General features: G+C 35.2%; 1 protein-coding gene across 1 annotated transcript; it reads left to right on the forward strand.

Moving 5' to 3' along the window:
- Positions 1-711: 711 nt before the first annotated feature.
- On the forward strand, positions 712-22,138 carry Smp_198010 (centaurin/arf-related; the record flags this gene model as incomplete). Its single annotated transcript, XM_018797473.1, has 12 exons — positions 712-845; positions 933-974; positions 1,034-1,326; positions 1,359-1,493; positions 1,526-1,731; positions 6,625-6,759; positions 7,536-8,009; positions 8,324-8,410; positions 11,368-11,448; positions 14,726-14,833; positions 20,104-20,245; positions 21,993-22,138. The coding sequence occupies 12 exons, from the start codon at positions 712-714 to the stop codon at positions 22,136-22,138; spliced, it is 1,983 nt and encodes a 660-aa protein (XP_018652512.1).
- Positions 22,139-23,116: the final 978 nt, after the last annotated feature.

The raw sequence follows: 23,116 nt of genomic DNA on the forward strand, positions 1-23,116 counted from the left end.
GGGTCATTAGAATGTCACCTCTGAGAAACTAATGCTCAAATGGGTAAAAGTTCAGTGATTTGAGGTGCCCTTCATAAGTCTTGAATTTGAGTGCCCGAACTGATCAGGTAGAAATTTCTACTGTCGAACTGGTAAAAAATGAGCTTCAACATCACTAGTGCAGGGTTTGATCGACAGTCGTTTTTTCGTAGTTAGAATAAGACTTCATATCACGAAGTGGCAAAACTCCGAGTTGTTGATTAACTTGGGATATCTTTAGAAGGGAGTTACTTAAGTTGTACATGTTGTCTGCAACATGTCTCGGATGGATTACATTACACTTTGAATTGTTAAAGGCTATTCCATATGAAGTAAGCCAACCAATTAATTTGCGATCTGATGCCTAATCATTCAAGCCTAATAATAAGACCCATCTGATAGATCCTAACGAAAGCTTTGGAGAATTCAATGAATGTGACTTTGACCTTCCTTTTGTGATCAAGGATAGTTATCTATCTATCCATCGTGGTCAGCAGGTTGACAAACTGAAGAAATATTTGTATGCAAAAGTTAAATTTCTGAAAGCACGATTATTTGATGGGATGAAAGTGTCACTCACAAATTGTAAAAGGAGTGTTTTGGAATTTGAACGGTCAGATGCTTTGACCTTAAAAAGCAACTTCTTAGTACCGCCAGATTTATGAACTGTCTAATGGTGGAGGGTTTACCATCATGAGCTCACAGTCTTCTCTGAATGATATATCGAATGCTATCAGACAAGAGATTATACGATTCGAAAGTGTTCATCCAAATATCTATGCTATATACGACCTAATTGATGCAGTGGAGGATAAAAATTTAGCAGAGTCATTGCGTCAGTTAGTTGTGTCAATTGAAGGTACAGTAACATTTGTCAATCTAACTTTTCTCCTCGTAGACGCATTCGTCAATAGTCAGGAGTGGACACTAAGTAATGGCGTTCCAGGCATAAAACTGGTAAGTATAATCCCTCTTATTGCATGGTATGTAAGGGGCTTCTTGGTTCTGTTCAAAGTGGGAAGTCTGCCTTGGTACATCGGTATCTCACAGGAGCGTATGTCCACGACGAGTCCCCGGAAGGTGGAAGATTTAAAAAGGAACTGTCCTTGGACAATCAAAGTCACTTGCTTTTAATTCGCGATGAAGGCGGCCCGCCTGATCTTCAGTTTAGTCAATGGGTCGATGGAGTTATATTTGTGTTTAGCCTAGAAAACATCGAAAGTTATCAAGTGGTCTATGACTACTATGCTCGTCTTTCAACTTACAGAAGTACCTCCAGTTTACCCATAATTCTTGTTGGGACTCAAGGTATCATTAACTCGTTGTTCTCACCTTCATAGATTCGAATTGTGAGCCATATGTGCGTGTAATAGATGATGCTCGTGCTCGAAAACTTGCCAATGATCTAAAGCGTTGTGCTTATTATGAGACGTGTGCTGCTTACGGCCTTAACGTTGAACGTGTTTTTCAAGATGGTAATTGAAATTCATACTAATTTCTCCCACAGCATGTCTAAAAATACTTCAATTGCGTGCCTCTGGTAATTCACCTGTTCCAAGACCTATTACACCCCAAATTTCATCGAATTCACAACAGAGAGCATGTGCTAATAGCCCTGTTGAATGTGTGCCAATCGTTGGAATAAGTCAATCACAACAGTCTTTGTTTTCGAATGTAGTGAATGCTCGTGAAGGTCCTCTCATGAAAAACCCCGTAAGTATATCAAACTCCAGTATATTTTGGTTTTGTAAGGCTTTTGATTGACATTCGTTGTGACTATTTTATAACCACACTCGGCGCCCGAATTTTCGGGAACTATTCGTTCAAATTTAGAAAGTCTCTACACATTCTTACTATGTTAGGTTTATTAACTCACTCAATTAACGTTTACTGATATACAACCGTTCATAGATTTCGGGGTGTTTTATAAACTACATTCAAGATGTGTAGCAACGAAGGATAGGAAAACGCTTGTTGTCTTTACCTGTGCTTTTCATGATAATAGCTGTATATGTATATTGATCGTTTGTCATTTAGATTGGTTCGTGTAATCTTTATTTCAGTAACAATTACATCAGAGTTGAGTCAGAGACAATCTTAAATTAAGACTATTTTTTGGTAATATAGGTCACTAATTTAGAAAAATGTTACTAGGATTTGTATTTACGAATAGATTTATGTCAAATGAAACAGGTCAAGCAACATTCACTTCAAAAGAAAACATCGGGAAGACACGTCTTGGTTATTTTGTTGATTTATTAATCATGATGTAAGCCTAGAGCTTCACTAAACCTTTTCGATATTATCAAGTAGCCTGCTAACCTAAAGTTTTCATATCGATCTACATAGAATTTATTTGGATCCAAGTCTTTATAGTTTAAACATCTTGTTTTCATCTAGACTTAGTTTTCATAATAAAAAATTGATCACCGTTCCTCCGTTTGAGATAATGATTAATTGTGAATATAATGTATAATAAGCTAACGTTAGTTTCCCTTTATTGTTTCCCTACACATCTAAATGAGTCTTGCATAAAGTTAAAGATTTATTTATTTAAACACATATATATTGGTACGAAAGGGCACCAGATACATATGCGCCACACAAAATAATGAAAGTAGGAAGAGAAGGGATGAAAAGATAAGGCGGACTGAAATGTACAACCAGAAGACTCTTTCAGTTAAGAAAGTTAGAACCACTCTTTATGAAGAAAGTAAAAGAAGGTTACAGTAGGTTCGTCACTGGCTTCTATTCTGAGCCATATCTGATAACGTCTCTAGCCACTGTGTTGCACCATCTCTCGGACCCCAGCCAGGGAGTCGTGAAGGACCAACAGAAGATAAAGTTAAAGATGCTGGTATTATCTTCTTAAAAGCAAAAACCATTTATCTTGCATGTTTTTTTCAGAACTGGTAGTCTTCGTTGTGACCTATGACCTCAGCAAATTTTGTAATAATGATCGGAAATAATGTAACTGATGCGTCCCATTAAATTTGGGATAACATAACTCCTAGTTACGGCATACAGTTGGTTAATCATGAAGTTATGATGTGTAATGAGTTAGGAGTAGGACTGACAATTCAATATTTTATGGTACTTTATAGTCTTAAACAGTAGTTAATCGCTGGATTTCGTATTGTCAAGGTGACAGTTTTAAACACTTAGTAAGTTCTTTAATGTTGATATTCACTTCGAAGTGCAAGTGTAAAGGCAGTCAAATTGACTCATCACAATTTTGTAGTCGGATCAACAGAAGTAACTTATAGTCACAGTACATAAATGTAAGCAATTTCCTTTCAAAATAAAATAGAGTAAACTATGGAAACAACGAGTAGAAATGTGAGAATTTGATTTGCAAGCCATACAACACAGGACTGTGTTTCTAGTTGGCAACAGATATGAAAATAACTTTCGGACCTCCAAAGTAGCGTCGTTAAGCAAAACCAAATTAGGTGCAACTATATTCCTCACCAATTAGTTAACTGAATTTGACCTGAAACTGGCTTAGTAGTTAAGTTACTTAACTTTTAACCACTATTGTGGTCTTAGCCCCCAAAATGCCCTGGTACGGCCAAGAGTGGGGAGAGTACGCTCTCCCTCTCGAAATGCTCTCACATGGCCACGCGAATATATAGCCTCTGCCAGGGAAGTCCTACTCACTGCCTTCTCGTGGGAGGGGTGTTGTTCACGAAATTGAGAGGACGAAAAGCGAATGTCCGGTGCTTTAACCGGGTTGGTAGACACGGAAAGTCCACCTATCAAGTTGGAAAACCCTGATTCCAAACCAATGGTGCACATGGACTCCAGTATCCTGAGGGAACAAATGGCGTATGAACCTGTTGTTGGTCACCGGCTACCATGGGACTGCATCTCCTCACGATTCTCCACTGTCTTGTGGATTAGACCTTTAGGTCAAAGGCTCTGGGTGTAGGCCCCTAAGAAAACTATCTGCTTCAGTTTAGGCACCTGAGCAGTATCACAGCCCTCACACAAATCGAATGAGATTTGTGTGGCGCATATGTATCTGGTACCCTCTTGTACCAATATTTATGTGTATAAATAAATAATAAATAAATAAATTGTGATCTTAAGCCGAGATAAGTTTATGTTAGTTCCAGGAGTTGGATAATGTCACCAACGTCACGAAAATTTCGCCCAAAGACAAGTAAATAAATCTGTGCTTATGAAGTTACGCTAAGAAATTGTTTTAATATACTCATTGAAAGTTTTACTTTATTCCATCAGTTCATTTCTTGAGGCATTAGTGCGTGCATGATGAATGAGTCCTAAATTTGTGTTACTTTACAAATCATAGCTTGAAACAATTGTTGGTTGCTTTCGTTGGTTTTAAGTTACTATTTTGTAGAGGTCAGGGGCAAAATTTAGCTTCGGACATAACTGTATAACAAGTATCAGTTAACACGAAGATAGCGTGAAAAGGTAAAATATCGTTTGTCGTCACTACAGAGAAATGTTTTCGTGTTTACTTATACAACATGACAGCTACCATTTGTGTTGATATCGTGAGCCCCTTGGAGTTGTGTTTTTATTAGTTATGTACTTCTATCATATCATGCGTTTCTTCAGTTTGGCGTAATCACTTCTTGCGTTTATCCGAAATCCAAGTGGTGCCATAAGATACATCTCATTGTGAGTAGTTTTGCTTCTCGATCTTTTAAATGAGAAATCTGATTACAATCGACTGACAACTGATGTTATGCTGATTTTTTTTGTAAGTTCTTTTCCAGGTTGTGTTTTTAAGTTTGCGATCTTAAATAAAACAAAGTATACGAATGAATCGTAACGGAATTGGTATAAAACGTAACCTATTGAAGAACCGAGAATCGGTAAATCTATTTAAACTACTCGGAGTTTATTATTAAGTAAATAATGCTTTCACGGGATTCATATCGTTCGTAGTGGTAGGAATTCACAGTGCTTTCCATAGTATTGTTTCCTTTAGTTCTGGCCTATGCTAAGTCGGTGTCAAGATGAAGGTAATAATTCAAGAAACTGCAGAAAGACTGGTAAAGTAATAAATGAGTTTTCCTGGATTAACGATTTTCAAATAAAAGTGAAATGTACTCACCAGTAGAATCTAGTATAAAGTTTGGAGCTTGGTTTTTTCCAGTTACCTATTTCGACCGTTTCGTGAACCCCAATATGTACTATATTGCCAAGTTCTTGCAGGGTCTATGACCTCTCTCCTTTACTTAGCAGAAGCAAAATAATCGTAACGGAAATACCCTTAAGAAAAGCGATTTTTTAAAGTGCAAATCCAAATGCTGAGTTAGAAAATCTTGACTGACACCATTTTAAAACCGTATATGACTTGGTTTTGTTATGGCTAACGTTAGCTTTTATTCTTCGGACCAACAGTTGTACTTTGTTCTACGATAATATATATCTTGACATTACCCAGATAATCGAATAGTAATAAAAATATAGTGTTTTAGTCAAGTTTAATGTTTCCATTTTATTCAGTAGCTCCTTCATTCATTAAATGCTACATGTAAATTACCACGCAACTCATTCATTAGTTTCATCATATTTAGGAAATTTTACTGCTTGATTTCGTTGTTGCGTTGTTTAGCATTTAATCGTTAGGTGAATCCATTAAATGTTATTTTGTCCTCATTTACATGCACTGTTGCTTATTTATGTCAGAGGTTAGGGATAATGATTTCATTGAACTTCTCATAGTAATAAGAATTTAAGTATAATAATCCCTTAGGTAACATTGTACGAGGTTAGTCATACTGGCACAAGTGGTCATTCATCTACTTTGAATGTAGTATTGTAAAATTCTGTGCTTGTATTTCAGTCATTTTTTCGAGACATATCGCTCTTGTGTAGTGTTCTACTGGTATAATTACTTTTTTTGTGTTGTAAATTTACGGTTGGAAAGTGTGGAAACTTACACCCTTGTTTATGATTGAGATAACGACAAATATTCCTTAAAAATCATCTGTTCACATGCTATGTTTGTTTATTGGTTGATATTGTTAAAATATATTTGTTAGCAGACGGCATCATATGTTAAAAAATGTTTAAGAAATGTCTGGCGTGTAGCAAAGTTACTAGCGTTGACTGTCATAAGTTTTCTTATAGTGGGCTATATAAGTTTTAGAAATTCTACTAGGATGTTAATTTTGTCACGATAATTTGCAAAAAAAACGATTTAAATGTAGATTTCGTCATAGGTTGTCCGTTATGGTTGGCGGTTCTGTTTTGTTCTTAGGATGTTGACTTTTTTTTACTAGTGCCTAAGTTTATATACAGAGCTTCTAGCGTTAATTGTAAGTTTATTGTTATTACTAACTTTTTATGGACAGAGCTAAAATAATTGGAAAACTGTGGACATACTATTACAAAAGTATGTGAATATTTTATGCCTAGGAAAGTGAATTGTATTCAACTTTCCTCTGCTTAATAGCTTTGTCATATTTTTATTTTCATTAGTAGCGACTGAACCCTTTAGTCTGATCCTTCTCCTTAGACACTGAATTAATTGCATATCATTCACTAAAAACAATATAAGAACATCAATGCAAAGTGTACATTTTACCGAGGTCATCAGGTTTAGTTTCTTTGTTTTAATTCCAGGGGGTTAACTGTAATGTAACTAATACAGTTACAAGTGGTATCGATAGGAAAGAACGCCCAGTGTTCCCCAATAATCCTTCAAATCGTCGTCCTGATACTCACAGCAATCCCGGATTCGAATTTGATTTCAATGAAGTAATAACTAAATTGTTTTTTATACCAGTCGAACTGTCGAGAAAGTTCTTGAAATGTAACATTTTGCAATTATTTTTTGTACAACAGTCTTGCGGTATACCTATTTGTACACAAATAAATTATTAAAATGCCATGAATCTTACCGATCGATCGTATGTAAACTAGTGTAATATTAACACTCACGTACATTATAAACAGACGGTGATGTTCAAACTACTATCACACATTTGTAGTTTCTTCTCACCTGAACATTGAACACTTAATTGCTGATATACTTAATAATCAGTGTTCAGTAGCAGATACTTCTCAACCCTAGCTGTAAACGTTAATGATGTTTTACAGTTCAGTAAAGTCTCGGTAATTGCATAACTCGCGAACCCTTGGTGTAATTTAAATTTGTGTCGAACGTTCCATTAACATTTATTCCCCCCCTCAGAATCACCGACTTATTATAGTTCTATTTACATTTTGGTACCCTTTTTACTAAGTTTTAATGGAGTAGTATTTTATATATTTGTAATGTAAGTTGTCATAAAATTGTTACTATAGAACACCAATGTATTGCTCCAAATCATTGCTTTTTATATTTCTAATTCATTGGTTACCGGTTTGTGAAAGAAGTTTAGTTCAAACAACCGTACATGAAGTTTGGATCCAGATTTAACAATTCTTACCAACTTTTATCTTAGTTATTAGAATACTTTATACTTTGTTTAAAAACTTTAGGATGAGCTTCTGTGACTATATCACAAATACTCTGTTCTACTATCTCTTAGGATTCTGGTTTACACCAAACTCTTGTACATCCTGCCAAACCTAATCTACTTAGCATTGCTAAACACTCCTTAACATTGGATTTCCGACCGTCTGAGCGCGATAATTTCTTTGCAGATGTCAAACCTATTCGAGCTAATATTCCTACTACTGATCCAGCCGAAGATTGGGCTACTCATCCATTTTTATTGGACGAAAGACATCAACATCCTTTATTCCGTTGTCCAGAGTACATACCAACAGAGTATTCTGAAAGTATATTTCAATCACATTCTCCTCATGTCTATTCCGAATATAGCGGCAAAATTCCATACCCACCTAGTACTTCTGAAAATGGCGTTTCTACACCACAACCTCTCTCTGCACCTGCAGCTTCCACTATTGGATACTCTCCATTTATTGTTTCCTCAAACTTTCCATCAGGCACTCTTGCTGCTGCTAGTAGTGTATCTTCTATTGGATTAGGGGTTGAAGCAGTAAGTCTTGTGACAAGAAAGGCATGCTCATCTTTGCCCCCTCCTTGCACGTTTATCACTTGGTTGAAGGTAGTCAAATTACCTAAAATATAACTGCCGTCCCACATCTACTTTATAATTGCTTGCCTCTTTTCTAGCATGATTCAATATTGATTAATCATCACGTACAACCTTTTCTAAAGTCGCCTAAACAGATTTAGCTTTATTATTTTGCACGGTACTATAATAAGTTGCACATCTGGATGCCTTAAATGTTTTGTTCCTTTTTGTCCTCTTAGCAAAGAAATCTGAATATTTTTCTCTTTCTAATCTAGGAAAGTAAGGCTGACAATAATGAATCTCTTACTCCTAGCAGTACCCCAACACATTCACGAAAGAATAGACGAAAATCCAATTTATTTGTAAGCTAATTTTAAACTCCACAAGATTTAAATTCGTTTTTCTATGCCTTTTTATGGCCATATATATTTAGTAGGGACATATTTGTCAAATCTTATATCACTCTGTTTTGTTATTTTCCATTCTTATTTGTACGTACTTATGCAGCTAGCTAAAAAAATCGTAGTACTGAATATAATCTAGGCTGTTAACTTCTCTTTTTTAATTTTCACACACTTAACTTTCGAACCTCGAACTCAATCGACGTTTATCTTTAAAGAAAAAGAATTATGGATCTACATGCTCTTCACCGGAATTGTCATAGTTTTTATTTTGTCTGAAAATTTTTCGGATGTTTACTGTTTCATTTAGTGAAAAATATACATATTGGTTTGTTTGAGGTTAATATCTTGTTACATGATTAGCTGGCGAGTAAAAAAGGGATTGTTATAAAAACAACTCTGGCTTGAGACTGGTAGGTCCTGGGTTCCAATCTCGCGAGTGCGGGATCGTGGATGCGCACTGCTGAGGAGTTCCATAATAGGACGAGTTGGCCGTCCAGTGCTTCCAGGTTTTCCATGGTGGTCTAGTTTCAATTGACTCATAATTTTAACTATGAAAATACTAAATTCTCCACAAAACCCCCTCTGATCAATTATACGTATAATCATTTGGTTAACGAAAAATGTGTTTAATTAATTCTGATTGTTGGCTGACTCTTGGGCATTAGTTTAGAAACTTGATTGTAACTCACCAAGTGCAGATTCATGTACTCGTCTTTAACTTGTACTTTATGTTTGAAAGCTAGCGATACTGCTTGGCTTTCCAAACAGAAATTATATGAAATAGGATTTAAACCTGGAGCGTAGTGGTTGAAAGTCGAACGCCTTTACCACTAAGCCGCTATTTGAATATACTGGCTCAACATATGCAATATAAGGTTTATTGTTATGTATTCCATTTTTACCACTTAGTTGATCAGTTTCGTACACATCTCGATACCTTCTTCGTACCACAGTTTGGTTTCGTAAACAAAACTGCCAGTGCCTGTTCTTGGTTTACGGACCACAACTTTATAATAAATGAAGCATTCAACTTTCAACCACTGAATTACAGGTTATTATCAGATCAGATTGTAGCTAGTTCATTTTAAGCAAACAGTCAGTCATAAAATGTATGCACGAGGCTTCGCTTAGTTACTGATGTATGGTAAATATCTCATACTTAACGAGTCAGAAACCTTTTATTTTAGTATTTTTCTTCTGTTATAACTTTTTCCATACTAAGTTGTTAAAAAAAATCATTCATGTGTTTTGGCATGCTGATTTTTTTTGTGTGAAAAACCTTATATAGTGAACATTACTCTCCCATATTACTTCCCATCATCTGCATTTACAAACTGTATGACATTACAATCTTTCTGTTGTACTTCATTAATATGTTCAGTCATGCTGAGTTTTATTTCGTTTAGTGTATTTAATGTGTCATTTTGTTTTCCTCTATCTCGCTCTTACCAAACAATTGAGAAAAATAGTCTAATTTTGTCGAATTCGAAATAAACTAATTAAGATAATGACCATTTTTGTTGGTGTCGCGTGTGACTAGTGAACTCACAGTTGAATTCGCTTATCATTTCGATGTAGTAGAAATTTGTCACTCAGGATGATAAGTTTGATGGTATTAGATTCTCTGAGCTTGGGCAGTTTAGTCTCTGAGTTTTTGATTGTCTTTCTGGGTAGCATCCTTAGCACAAACTTCTGGTAGAAGTGATAGATAAACCTGCTAGTCACTTGTGGAACAATTGTCATAGTCCACTTACATCTAGAGTGTATACTGGCAATGTCTAGAAAATCTATGAAAGCTTTGCAACTAAACCCTCAGCTCAAAAAAATGCAGTTTCAAAAGAATCTACCAATCTAAATACTGCAAATGAAATAAAATTCAATTACTTAGGAGCAAAAATTGACGTACCCATTTTTGAACCATACTACTTGTTAACAGTAAGCAGAAATAATGATAATAACTGACTGCCTAAACGGAAGTAGATGAAGCATGGTGCTTAAGTATACACTTCAATAGTTGTTGCTGTAAACGTCGTGTGTGGCTTTAATCACTCAGTGAGAAAATTCATCAAGCAAAATATACCTCTTGTTGTGCTAACGAGGTATGGCAACTTGGACCGATGCATAAATATGCCTGGTCCTACGTTGTTGCTGACTGACTGACTGGCTGACTTAATCGCAATCAAAATTAAAATATTTTGCTTTGATTTTCTTTACTGAATATATGAGTTAATTTTAAAACTTGTCATTATAGGTTTATAGTAAACTGTTGTATTATCTACCTTTTTATTATTAAACGAATTTATCAGAAAATCTTTCCGAAAGAAGTATGTATTTAGAAAAATAAAATTTTATTTGGAATTCAACTTTATGGTTAGTGAAAAACTTTGTATCTTTTAGTGTATTTGGAACATAACTAGCTATGGAATCCAAGATATGCATTTCGTTCTATTCTGAACTTGTCACATGTGTGTATGAACATCCAAGTGTTAATACTCACATTAAAACTTGAGTCCAATACCCTTAGTTTCAAACTTTTATGCTTTATCCACTGAGTTATTGAATGTAGATAGTCATTAACTTGATTAAAGAGTATTTCATGAATCTATACTTAGGTAATCAGCTCAGGATACACGTAAAACTGTGACTAAATGACCATGTCGACCCTGTTCGTTCAGGTAGTACATATACCAGTGAATATTGATGGATTAGAGTCCTGAATATCAACAACGCGAAGACACAAACACTTACAATTTAGGTGTAGTACTGCTTTGACTTATCAATTGAAAATTTGGTATACATCATAGTCACTTACTGCTTTGTTGTTGCATTGTTTGTCATCCGTTGGCTTTCGTAGTGAATCTTCCTGTCATACATATTTCTTGACTACAATTTCAACTAGTATTTCTTAATTTCAGCAAAAACGTAATGAAGATGAACGTGAAAGAGAGAAGAAATTGAATGGAATCGGAAGTGGACGTGCAATCCCACTAAAGCAAGTGAGTATTTTCTTTATCGATTACTCTAATTAAAACAGTTTTCCTATCTGATACATGATGTTAGCTGTGTATAGTAACATGATTCATTGCTTAAGTTATACGTATATTGCCTGGCAAAAGCCAGATCGAATTATGCCAATCGGGGTCATCTTTGACATCCTCGTAGTTTTAATCTGGCTGTAAAAAATCAGATTTACAACGCGTCAGTGAGAGCAGTTTTGCTCTGGCTTTCCGATTTTGAGGATGTTAAGCGACTCTTTTTGTTTGATCATCATTGACCATGTAGGATTGCTGACATTCAGCTGCCACAGCATTTTAGTAATGCAGAGGTTCGTTAACGTGTGTTTTGACACAGCGACGATAATTCAGCTGGTGTCACTATCTTGAAACACCGATTTCGGTGACTTGGTCATGCACATAACTTGCCTACATCAATGCATGTATGCCTAGGTGTAATGTATATTACTGTTCCATGCATCTCATCAGATAGACTGATTCTTTCAAACCTGAATATTATATTCATAGTGTATGTTAGACATAAGTAACAGTAAAAGTACGTCAGTATTACAAAAAAAAACACGGTCAATCCACCTATCTCATTTGTTTGATCAAAAACAATAACAAGTGCTTATTCATATTGGGATACTCTTAGTAAAAATCTACCTTGTGTTGGACAATTTATTATTATGGTTTTGAAGGGTAAAAGAGATTTGTTTTATATCTTTTTTTCTTCCTTGTTCAACTCGTGATTAGATAATAAAAACTCAAATATATTCCTTTTGTTTGTGTGCATATTTATTGTTATAATCTGAAAACTCTCCATAAAACAACGGTAACTTGTTTCCAAGAGAACATGGAGTAAAGACCAATTATTGAAAATAAATACCAAAATCATATTAATTTTTACAAATAGGAGTTAGATTGACTGGTGACTGTCTGGTGAAATCATTCTGAAGCTTAAGAAAAGAAGTAGATGGTTTCGAAATTCATTAATTTCTATAAAGTGTAACAAAATACTAAATCTTCACAAAAACCCCTTCTGATAATAATAATAATCATATGCTCACTAGTGACTGACTTCGAGAGGTAAATTCAGGAGTGACCAGTGGAGTTCAAACCACGTCTGTTGTGAGATAGAAACTCACTGAAGACAATTGGTGAACGCTTGCTCAACTTCGTATATTGGTTGGAGTTAGACATTAACACCGTCGGATGCCGGCTCAGTGGTCTATCGGTTAAGTGCTCTGGCGCGAGACTGGTAGGTCCTGGGTTCCAATCTCGCGAGGCGAGGTCGTGGATGTGCACTGTGGAGGAGTCCCATAATAGGACGAAATGGCCGTCCAGTACTTCCAGGTTTTCCATGGTGGTCTAGCTTCAATTGACCCATGATTTCAGCTATGAAAAATACTAAATCTCCACAAAACCCCTTCTGTTAAAAAATAGTGATGTTAGTAAAACAAATACATTAAAATTTGTGAGCTTATTTATATTTTGCAATATTCAATTGTCCAATTAATTTAGGATTGTTAATGTTGGGGTTTATGACTTTTTTAAAAATTGAGAACATCTATGCGTAATGGTCATAGCTGTTAACTTGATTGAATAGTATTATATACTACTACCACTACTACTACTACTGCGACTGGACTGTTATTGTTTGTAATCTTATCAGATCTAATCTTTTTCTATTTATTACTTTCTGGTAGTTACACAGATCTATTTACTCTTCATGTAACCTTAGATTTTGAGTCTCTAAATCAGTTTATGTATTTTTTCTTTCTTAAATTCCTTCTTCTAAAGTCATATTTTCTATGCCTGATCTAATACTACTACCCTAATATTTATCTTGATAATTTCATTTTTCTGTATGGTAAGTTGGGGGCGATGCCAGGCTTTTGTGTTCCTTATGACTGAATGACGAGATTAAATGACTACTTCTTAGATTGTGAGATTGTAATTTTTGCTAAAAACTCAGTCTAGTTTCATTATGTCCTCAAATGCCTGTAGCATTATTTTACGCAGTGAATTTAGTGTTTTGATTGATCATTTCGAAATAAGTATCACAGTTACTATCTACTTATATAACCTTGTTACATATATCCCTGAATAGGGAAATACGTGCAGTTTTACTGTTCCCTTAATTACTCATGCCAACAAATATTGTTTAGAATACTAGTTATTTAAAATATAACCACGATTATCGTGATGCACGTATGCTCTTGATTGGTGATTCAGAACATTCGTCCTGATGTCTTCATAATATGACTGAGTTTATGTACATTATCTGTAAAGAGCCGGTGTTTATTTCTCAATACGTAGTAAATCGGTTGGTGTTTAGTTTGCAACAAAAAAGGAGAATTTTTATCATTCTGAGTCGTATTTGAACCATATGACTGATTAGTGCATTAGATTAAAATGTAATCTAACTTATTTATGAAACACATGCTTGTTTATTTGTCTTTGAATATCACTATTTGTACGGCAGAGAGTGGGGAGAGTTCGCTCTCCCTCTCGAAATGCTCTCACATGGCCACGCGTATATAGCCTCTGCCAGGGAAGTCCTACTCACTGCTTCTCGTGGCGGGGGTGTTGTTTACGAAATTGAGAGGACAAAAAGTGAATGTCCGGCACTTTAACCGGGTTGGTGGACACGGATAGTCCACCTATCAAGTTGGAAAATCCTGATTCCAAACCAATGGTGCACATGGACTCCAGTATCCTGAAGGAACAAATGGCGTATGAACCTGTTGTTGGTCACCGGCTACCATGGGATTGCATCTCCTCACGATGCTCCATTGCCTTGTGGATCAGATCTTTATGTCAAAGGTTTCGGGTGTGGTCCCCTAAGAAAACCACCTGTTTCAGTTAGGGCACCTGGGCAGTGTTGTAGCCCTCACACAAATCGAATGAGATTTGTGTGACGCATATATATCTGGTGCCCCTTTGTACCAATATTTGTTTAAAGAAATAAATAAATAAACTGCATGAGTTCCAAACTCGAAGTAAGCACAATGAAGTTCAAACCTCTAACCTAATGATTAAAATTTGAGTGTTTTAAGCACCTTCTGTCCCTTCTGACTGTGCTTTATTTGAACATGAGCCTTTTTTTTTCTATCATAATCATTAATTAATATATATAATTTTGTTACTCACGTACTTATCCCCTTACCTCATGGTGATTATAAATAATCGACCTCATGTTATGTCAAATACATGTTGTGTTGTTATACAGTAAATTATAATGTTATTTTTTTTATATTTTACATATCTAATTCAGGGATTTTTATATAAACGAACTTGTAAACCATTAAGTAAAGAATGGAAAACTAAAAAATATGTAACATTGACAGATGATGCTCGTCTTACTTATCATCCAAGTATTCATGTAAGTTCTTTTAATTAATAAATAAATGTTTAATTATTGTAAATATCTTCTTTTTAGAAATCATAGTTTAGCTAATGAAATTGAAATACGTATAGAGAGTTTCTAATGTACAAGTTAGTAGTTAGAAACGTTCAATACGTACTATTATGTTTTTGTCATTAACAATTCTTTATTTTGTAAGCAAAGTTGGATAGCGGCTAGCAGTGGAATCCAGGACAGGCGTTTCGTTCTATTTAGGACTCGTCAGCTGGATGTACCTGCATCTCAGAATTGATGTTCACTCTGGGAGTCAAGCCTAGTAGTTTTCGCTTCAAACACCATCACATTTTCCATTAAAAGACTGATCAATTACAGTCCTAAATGTTAATGGGAAGATTCAGACAAACAATACCAAATAAATAAATAATATATTTGTAATATCCCAATTGGTTAATTTGGTTATTTATTCTCCGAAGAAGTGGCTTACACTGAGTCACGAAACGTCAGAAAATCTAATTTTTCTACTCATTGGGATATTACAAATTATTTATTTATAACAATCTACCCAATGCTCAATTTATTCAAAATTATCAAATCAAAACTTGGTAACGATACCTATAATACCAAATAAATTTAAACTTTACCCCATTACACAAGCAAGTGGCTACCAGGACTCGGTAGCTGAGTGGATAACGCCATGGCGTTTGAAGCGAAAGTTACTGGGTTCGAGTCCCAGAGTGAACATCAATACTGAGATGCAGGTACATCCAGCTGACGAGTCCTAAATAGGACGAAAAGCTCATCTTGGATTCCACTGCTAGCCATTATCCATCTTTGCTTACCATGCTTGTGAATTTAGGCTATATCGAGGCAACACACACAGTATGCACATATGTCAATTAGAGACTGACCAGTTGCAGTCCTAAACATCAATGGGAAGATTCAAACAAACAATACTGATTGAATTCTTTGTTTGTTTGAACTTTGATAGTTGTATGTAGCTTTTCGAAGATAAGCTATTGATAGGAGTTCACCTTGGAAACAATCATCATCAATGCTCTTAACGTATTTTGTCAACTTTTCTTGTTTGTTGTTAGCAATTACTATATTTATCTATTTTGTTTCCCTATTTACTAAGTAGTCTGTATTTTGTAATGTACATCAACCAACTATCACTATTCGAATAGTTTGGTAAACTAATGATAGAAATCAGTAATTGTTTATTACTTGTGGTATAGCTTATATAGGCCTCTGAATATTGCGATTTAATGATGAAAGCCTTGAATTTTCGGTCATGGGGTTCCAAGTCCTAATCCTACTCTGTGTAATTTGATTTGGTCTCTCACACTAAAAGTTTGTACATTAAAGTTGAGCACATAGGATTCTGTGTTTGATTACTCAACCGTAATAGTTAAGTAATTAATCCTACTAACTAACTATCAGTGTGTATTCGTTAAAAAATGCCTTTGTAAAATAATAGTTTGTTGATATCTTAAAGGAAATCCAGTGTTCTCTGTTGCAAAATAAACTTGTTTGCGATTATTACCAGTTTGTCTTAAGTTTCTTCTAATCTATATGAATGAAAAACTGACACATATATGCTGCATGAAATAAGAGGGTTAGTTGTCAAGTAGTAGATGATGTAAGACTTTTGTTTATGATGTTTAAATGACAGTATTCTTATTCATTTTTTTCTTTTATCTTAGGTATTCTGTAGATATTGTATAAAGATATTGTTACTTCCATTGTACTCTTATGTAATATGAATTATTTCAGTAATTGTGTGCAAGATTCTTCTCAAAATTGAATACCAAATGTGTTAGAATTCAATGCTTGTTACTAAATTTATTTATTTAAACACATAAATATTAGTACAAAGGGGCACGAGATATATATGTGCTGCAAAAATCTCATTTGATTTGTGTGAGGACTAATACTGCCCAGGTGCTCAAACTGAAACAAGTGGTTTTTTTAGGCGGCCACACCCGGAGTCTTTGACCTAAAGATCTGATCCACAAGGCAGTGGAGCATCGTAAGGAGATGCAGTGCCATGGTGGCCGGTGACCAACGATTGATTCATACGTCATTTGTTCATTCAGAGTACTGGAGTCAATGTACACCACTGGTTTGGAATCAGGGTTTTCCAACTCCCCTAGGTGGACTTTCCGTGTCCACTAGCCCCGTTAAAGTGCTGGACATCCGCTTTTCGTCTTCTGAATTTTGTAAACAGCAGTAATGCTATGAGGAGGCAGTGAGTAGGACTTCCCTGTCAGAGGCTATTTACGCGTGGTCATATGAGAGCGTAATCTCTCCACTCTCGGTCGTACGAGGGCATTTGGGGGCTTGATACTAAATAAAAAGCATACATTATAGCGTCTTGGCTTTTTGTTGGTTATTCTAAATCAGTATTTTATTTATAATCTGAAGCATTTCTAAATCTATGAGGTTGACAATATAATTGGTTCATTTGTTGCTTAAATACTACTTATTAAACTTTTCTGATTACACATAGACTTCCACTTCAGTTTGGGCACTTGAGCAGTATCATAGCCCTCACACAAATCAAATGAGATTTGTGTGGCGGATATATATCTGGTGCCTCCCTGTACCGATATTGATGTGTTTAAATAAATAAATAATAATAAATAGTTCACTTCTTGTTTACCTCTTAAAATACCCCACAAGCATAGATATAATCATGATACAATGTAAGTAAATGAGAATACAAATGAAATAAGCCTATTTAGTGTGATCGAAGAGTTTTTTTTAACACTTTAAATGAGATGGATTTCTCTCTTTTCAGCTGAAATAAACAAAACATTATTTCGGTTATGTTGTATTAAAAATCCTTAATCTATTTCTGAAAAATAATAAAGTCATTCAGCACATTGATCTTTTCTGTTCCTTCAAAAAAATCGTATCAACACTTACCGGTACATTTTGTTCACTATCTTTCTTCTTCTTCTTCTTCTTCTTCTTCTTCTTCTTCTTCTTTTTCCCCCTTAAACTATCTGTCGTCATTTATACTGAGAAAAAGTCTTAATTTTAGGTCACTCTACTTGTTGTTGTTGTCATAATGTCGGATAAGATTTTATCATGAATATTTTCTTTCACTTCAATAATAACTTGTTAACATTATTTCTTTGCCCTATTCTTGTTAGTCACCATAATGATTAGTTGTTTTTTTTTTACCTGAATAGTAACCATGTATTATATTGTATATGAATGAAAATTTGTAACATATGTCCAATAAATTGATTCATCTTTTCTTTTTTTCACTTATCATTAATGATGGTTAACTGTGTCTGAACAAAGAAAATTTCCTCACTTGGATAAATTTCACAGCTTGTTAAGATTACAAGCCAGTAAATATTCACTAAATAGGTTGAATTCATACATTAGATATATATACATATATATGTATGTTGTAAAAGAAACATCCCAATCTATATATTAGATGAATTAAAATGAGGAAAATATAGTAAACGTTTGATACAAAGTAGATTTGTACAAAATACATTGAAATATTGTTACTCTTATAGGGTAGTCTTGATTGATTTTCATCAGTCTGTTCAGTTTTATTGTTGTAAGTTATGGCCCCCAAATGCCCTGGTACGGTCGAGAGTGGGGAGAGTCTACTCTCCCTCTCGAAATGCTCTCATATGGCCACGCGAGTATATAGCCTCTATCAGAGAAGTCCTACTCACTGCCTTCTCGTGGCGGGGGTGTTGTTCACAAAAGTGAGAGGGCGAAAAGCGAATGTCCGACGCTTTAACCGGGTTGGTGGATGTGGAGGATCCACCTAGGGGAGTTGGAAAACCCTGATTCCAAACCAATGGTGCACATGGGCTCCAGTATCCTGAAGGAACGAATGGCGTATGAATCAATTGTTGGTCACCGGCTACCATGGGATTGTATCTCCTCACGATGCTCCACTGCCTTGTAAATCAGACCTTTATGTCAAAGGCTCCGGGTGTGGTCCCCTAAGAAAACCATCTGCTTCGGTTTGGGCAGTCGGGTAGTATCACATCTCTCACACAAATCAAATGAGATTTGTGTGGTGCATATATATCTGGTGCCCGTTTGTATTTATATTTATGTGTTTAAATAAAATAATCTAACTTATGATGCTTGTGAATTATATCCAATAGTGATCAAGTTATTTATATGGTTTCATATCGTTAAATCAGTTAGACTGTACACTGCGAATAATCTGTCGACTATTTTCATGCATCATATCGATCGATAAAATGACCTCTGAAAATGGATGTTCTTATCACTGGTACTATTGTGTATCAAATATAGTGTTAGTGTCAATATGATAATTGAAATGAGTTATCCTGTAGGCAGTACTGTCAACGGAATACATATCAAAAATTTTAATAATAGTCAAAGGATTGGATCTATGTAGTCTTCGAATTCGCTATTAGTTGCACTGATTTCAGCTGTTGGTCTTCTAGTACGGTTAACTTTGATGATGACCATAATTCTTAACAACTTTGTCATTAATTTATACTCTTTGATAATACGGCAAACCGCTTTGAATATCAACTTTTATAACAAAATAACTTTTTCTTTATACTTGACTAGTTCAAAAGTCGAATCTTGTGTTGACCTACACATTGTACCAAAGATGATTAAATAAAACTAACAACCATTATGTGTAAATACATTAACATTATCTTTATAGTAGAAACGACAAACCGACGTTCAATATGGAAAAATAAGTAACGCTTCACATGGGCGAATTCGGAGTTAAAAGTGCATTCAAATATTACAAGAGGTAATACAAACAGTTGCTGGGAAAGTAAACGATCTCGAACATGATCTTCAAATGTGGTAATAATGTTACTGCCTTGGGGTTCACTCAGCACTTTGCTACTCGGGATAGATAACGATCAAACCGTTTCCTTACTTTAAAGTTCATGTTCGAGAGAACAGAGGTTTTTTATTCTTCATCTATCAGATTTTATAGTTTGCAGAATAAATTGAGAGAAATTGGAGGGGAAGTATTTCAGTGACACAACTGGCTCTTAAAACATCGTGTGACCTTTGATAATCCACAGTAACATCTATATATAGGTCTAGTATTTAGTTTATAAGTTCGTGTTGGGCTGCTGATCATATCCCGTTTATAATTAGATCCAACATCTATATATTCCATTTTTAACGAAATATTTTCTCACAATCACGTGGTTAGGGTTGTTTATTCGAATACTATATTCGCACATATAATTAGTTTGTTTTTTTACGATCTGTTCTGCTATTGATTTTTACTTTTTTTTACTTAGGATTATATGGATAATTCACACGGTAAAGAAATTGACTTAAGTAGAACAACCGTCAAAATTCCTGGTGTAGCATTTCGTCAAGTTGGAAGTCGTATAACAAGTAATGGACTGTTGCGAAGTCAATTAAATGATGGTGGTACAGGTAATCATAAGATACCGTACAACATTTTAATACAACCACATTCTTGTCAAATATTCTCTCTAATTCGTTGTTTTGTCCCTGTTTGAAACTTCTTAGTAATTGATTTTTTCATCTTTCGAATATCCTACTTTCACGTCCATTCATATTAGTTCGCCTATTGAAATTTACTCTTAGAATTTTGTAGTAAACATATTTATGATCAACAGATATACTGAAAATCGTCTCTAGTGATGCAGATCTTTTAAGCCTGACCGTTGCTGCTACCTTGACGTGATGGTCGGCCTTGCCTATCGTGATGAACCAATCGAGCTATACTAGCTGAAACAATCGTTCCTCAAGGTCCTACCATGCCAGACAGTTCGGTTGAAAAGCAGTAAGACCGAAAGCAGCGAACCCAAGGTCCGAAGGCGAAGTCGTACTGCTGACTGTACAGAGGTGTGACAGCAGTAAGGTGTTTCCTTCAGACAACCAGCATAACAGCGATGCTGCCTTCCCACAAGAAGGGGTAGGGTTAGAAAAGGTCGACCCTAAAAATGCACACCTCACCTTATCTCACGGATCTCCGTCTCCTACGGTAAGGTCCCAACATGTACGGAGCTAACACGAAAGTTACCCACAAAAAGGCCGTGTGTGACCGACCTCAAGCAGTTGTCCCTTGGGCACTGTGGTCACATTCTCAGGTCATTAAGACCACTTCTAACCCAATTTCCTTTTCAGATACCTCTAGAAGAACCCGTCCACGGTGTGGGCGACCGGGAAGTGATATCTGCCCTCATACCTCTAACAGCACTCAAGAGATTTTTTAAGGTTGACTACTGCAAACAATAAGTGACTGGCATTTTTCGCCTATTCATTTGTTCTAAGTTCGTATAAGGGATAAGAAGCAAATCCATTTATTAGTCCAATAAAGGATATGAGATGAAAATAAAGGATGAATACATAGGATATGTCATTATTGTTTCTAAAGTTGAAAGTATAGAGAACACAGTTTATAGAAAAAAATGGATTAAGTAGATCGGCAATTTCAGTCTTAGAAAACGTAATAAGTGGTAACTTCAATTAATTAGGAAATTTTTAACATCCTTTCAATAGGTACTTCCAATATCTCTGATTTTGGTTCAGTCAGTCACAACGTAGAACTTCGTACATACGTACATCAGTTCGAGTTGCCATACCACATTAGCACAGAGATGCAGTTGTCGATTCAAATCCTATAGTGGTAGAAGTAGTAAGAGTATAAGCAGTAACCAGAAAGATTAGGGTTTGAAGATGTTATTGAAGGAGTATAATCCAGTGAAATAAATTTGGAAAGAGAAAAAGGATAGGGACATGAAGAATTCAGAAGATTAGAATTTGGTAGAACACAAAGATTGGATGCACCTTCGCCATTGTAAACGATTTTGAGCCATATCATTCAAGGTCTCTAACCATTGATTGCTATCATCTCGCGGATCCCAACCACGTAGTTTACACATACCAACATGACTCAGTCCACTTGTCAGTGACTTCATGGATTTGTGCAACGTTTTGGTGTGGCCATCCCTTTCTTCCAACCTACTCCTATACCATAAAACATTAATTTTGGTTGTTTAGTTGCTTTGATAATCCTATATTGTTATCCGGCTCATATAACTAAACCTAGCGATCATTATATTGATATGAATAAATATATTGTGTTGAATCTTCTGAATCATTATCCTCTTTTGTGTATATACTTTATTTCCTTAAATTCTTTTTTTTTTAATAGATCGTCGGTCAACTGGCGTAGATGTTAAGAATCCTACTGAAAATTCAGCCCCTCTTAATGATAATTCAGCATCAGGTCAAAAACATTATTTTATATGTCTTTCTCTTTATTTGTTAAGTTTCAGTTTTTTGTGTTACTCTACTTAAACTATTCGTCATTAAATTTGAGTTATTAGTAGATGATTTATTCCACCTTCACTGATCAGTCAGTCAGTCATAAATGATTTAGAAGTTGTTGCAAATAGTGTTTCAATGTAAGTTTTGTATATTTCGTATCCGCTGAACTAGATAAATAATTAACATGATCGGAAGAGAGAATAACATTAACAAGACAATCATGACATTAGTCACTGTTCAGTGATCAGTCAATTATAAATACCTCAGTTCTACAGAAGGTTGGTCGCTGCCATAATCGTTTAAAAGCAAAGTGTCAGACTACAAAGCTGGATGATATGGAATCAAATATGCTAGTCCCTTCAAGGTTGCACAGGTACACCTTACTAACAAATTCCATGCAACATTAAACCTAAGTTCAGAGTTTCCTGTTGGCTACCTCCAACCACTCATTAGGGATAGCTGAAGATAAAACGTTTTAAAATGTGCTAGATGACGTACAAAACTATGTAATAACTAAAAAAACAGGATTCACCGGAAAGTGGTGAATATACTTCACTGTGCCACTGATTATTTTTAACTAACAATCCTCTGACCATGGATTATAATTATTCTATGCATTCTAACTTGGTCATTTACATCAGCTAATTTGTCTTGGTTCAGTAGTAGTTAATGAGTTTCCTCTCCTTGCCTTCACCATTTTTCAAAACTACCGCTCATCTGAATAAATTGTGAACAAGTCAAAGTATTATATCCGTGGAACCAAAGAAATTAAACAGAATACATTTTGAAAAGAAACAAAGTAATTTTCCTCACCCACCAACATACAGAAGAAAATGAATAAATATATCTGTAATACCACATGTTATTTCAGACGATACTATATATATTTTCACTGTCTTCTAGGTTGAAAAACCCTTGTGTATTCTTATTAGATCCAAAGGGGTTTTGTGGAGATTTCAGTATTTTCATAGTTAAAATAATGAGTCAGTTAAAGCTAGCCCACCATGG

This window comes from Schistosoma mansoni, chromosome 4, assembly GCF_000237925.1.
Source record: "Schistosoma mansoni strain Puerto Rico chromosome 4, complete genome".
Classification (NCBI taxonomy): domain Eukaryota; kingdom Metazoa; phylum Platyhelminthes; class Trematoda; order Strigeidida; family Schistosomatidae; genus Schistosoma; species Schistosoma mansoni.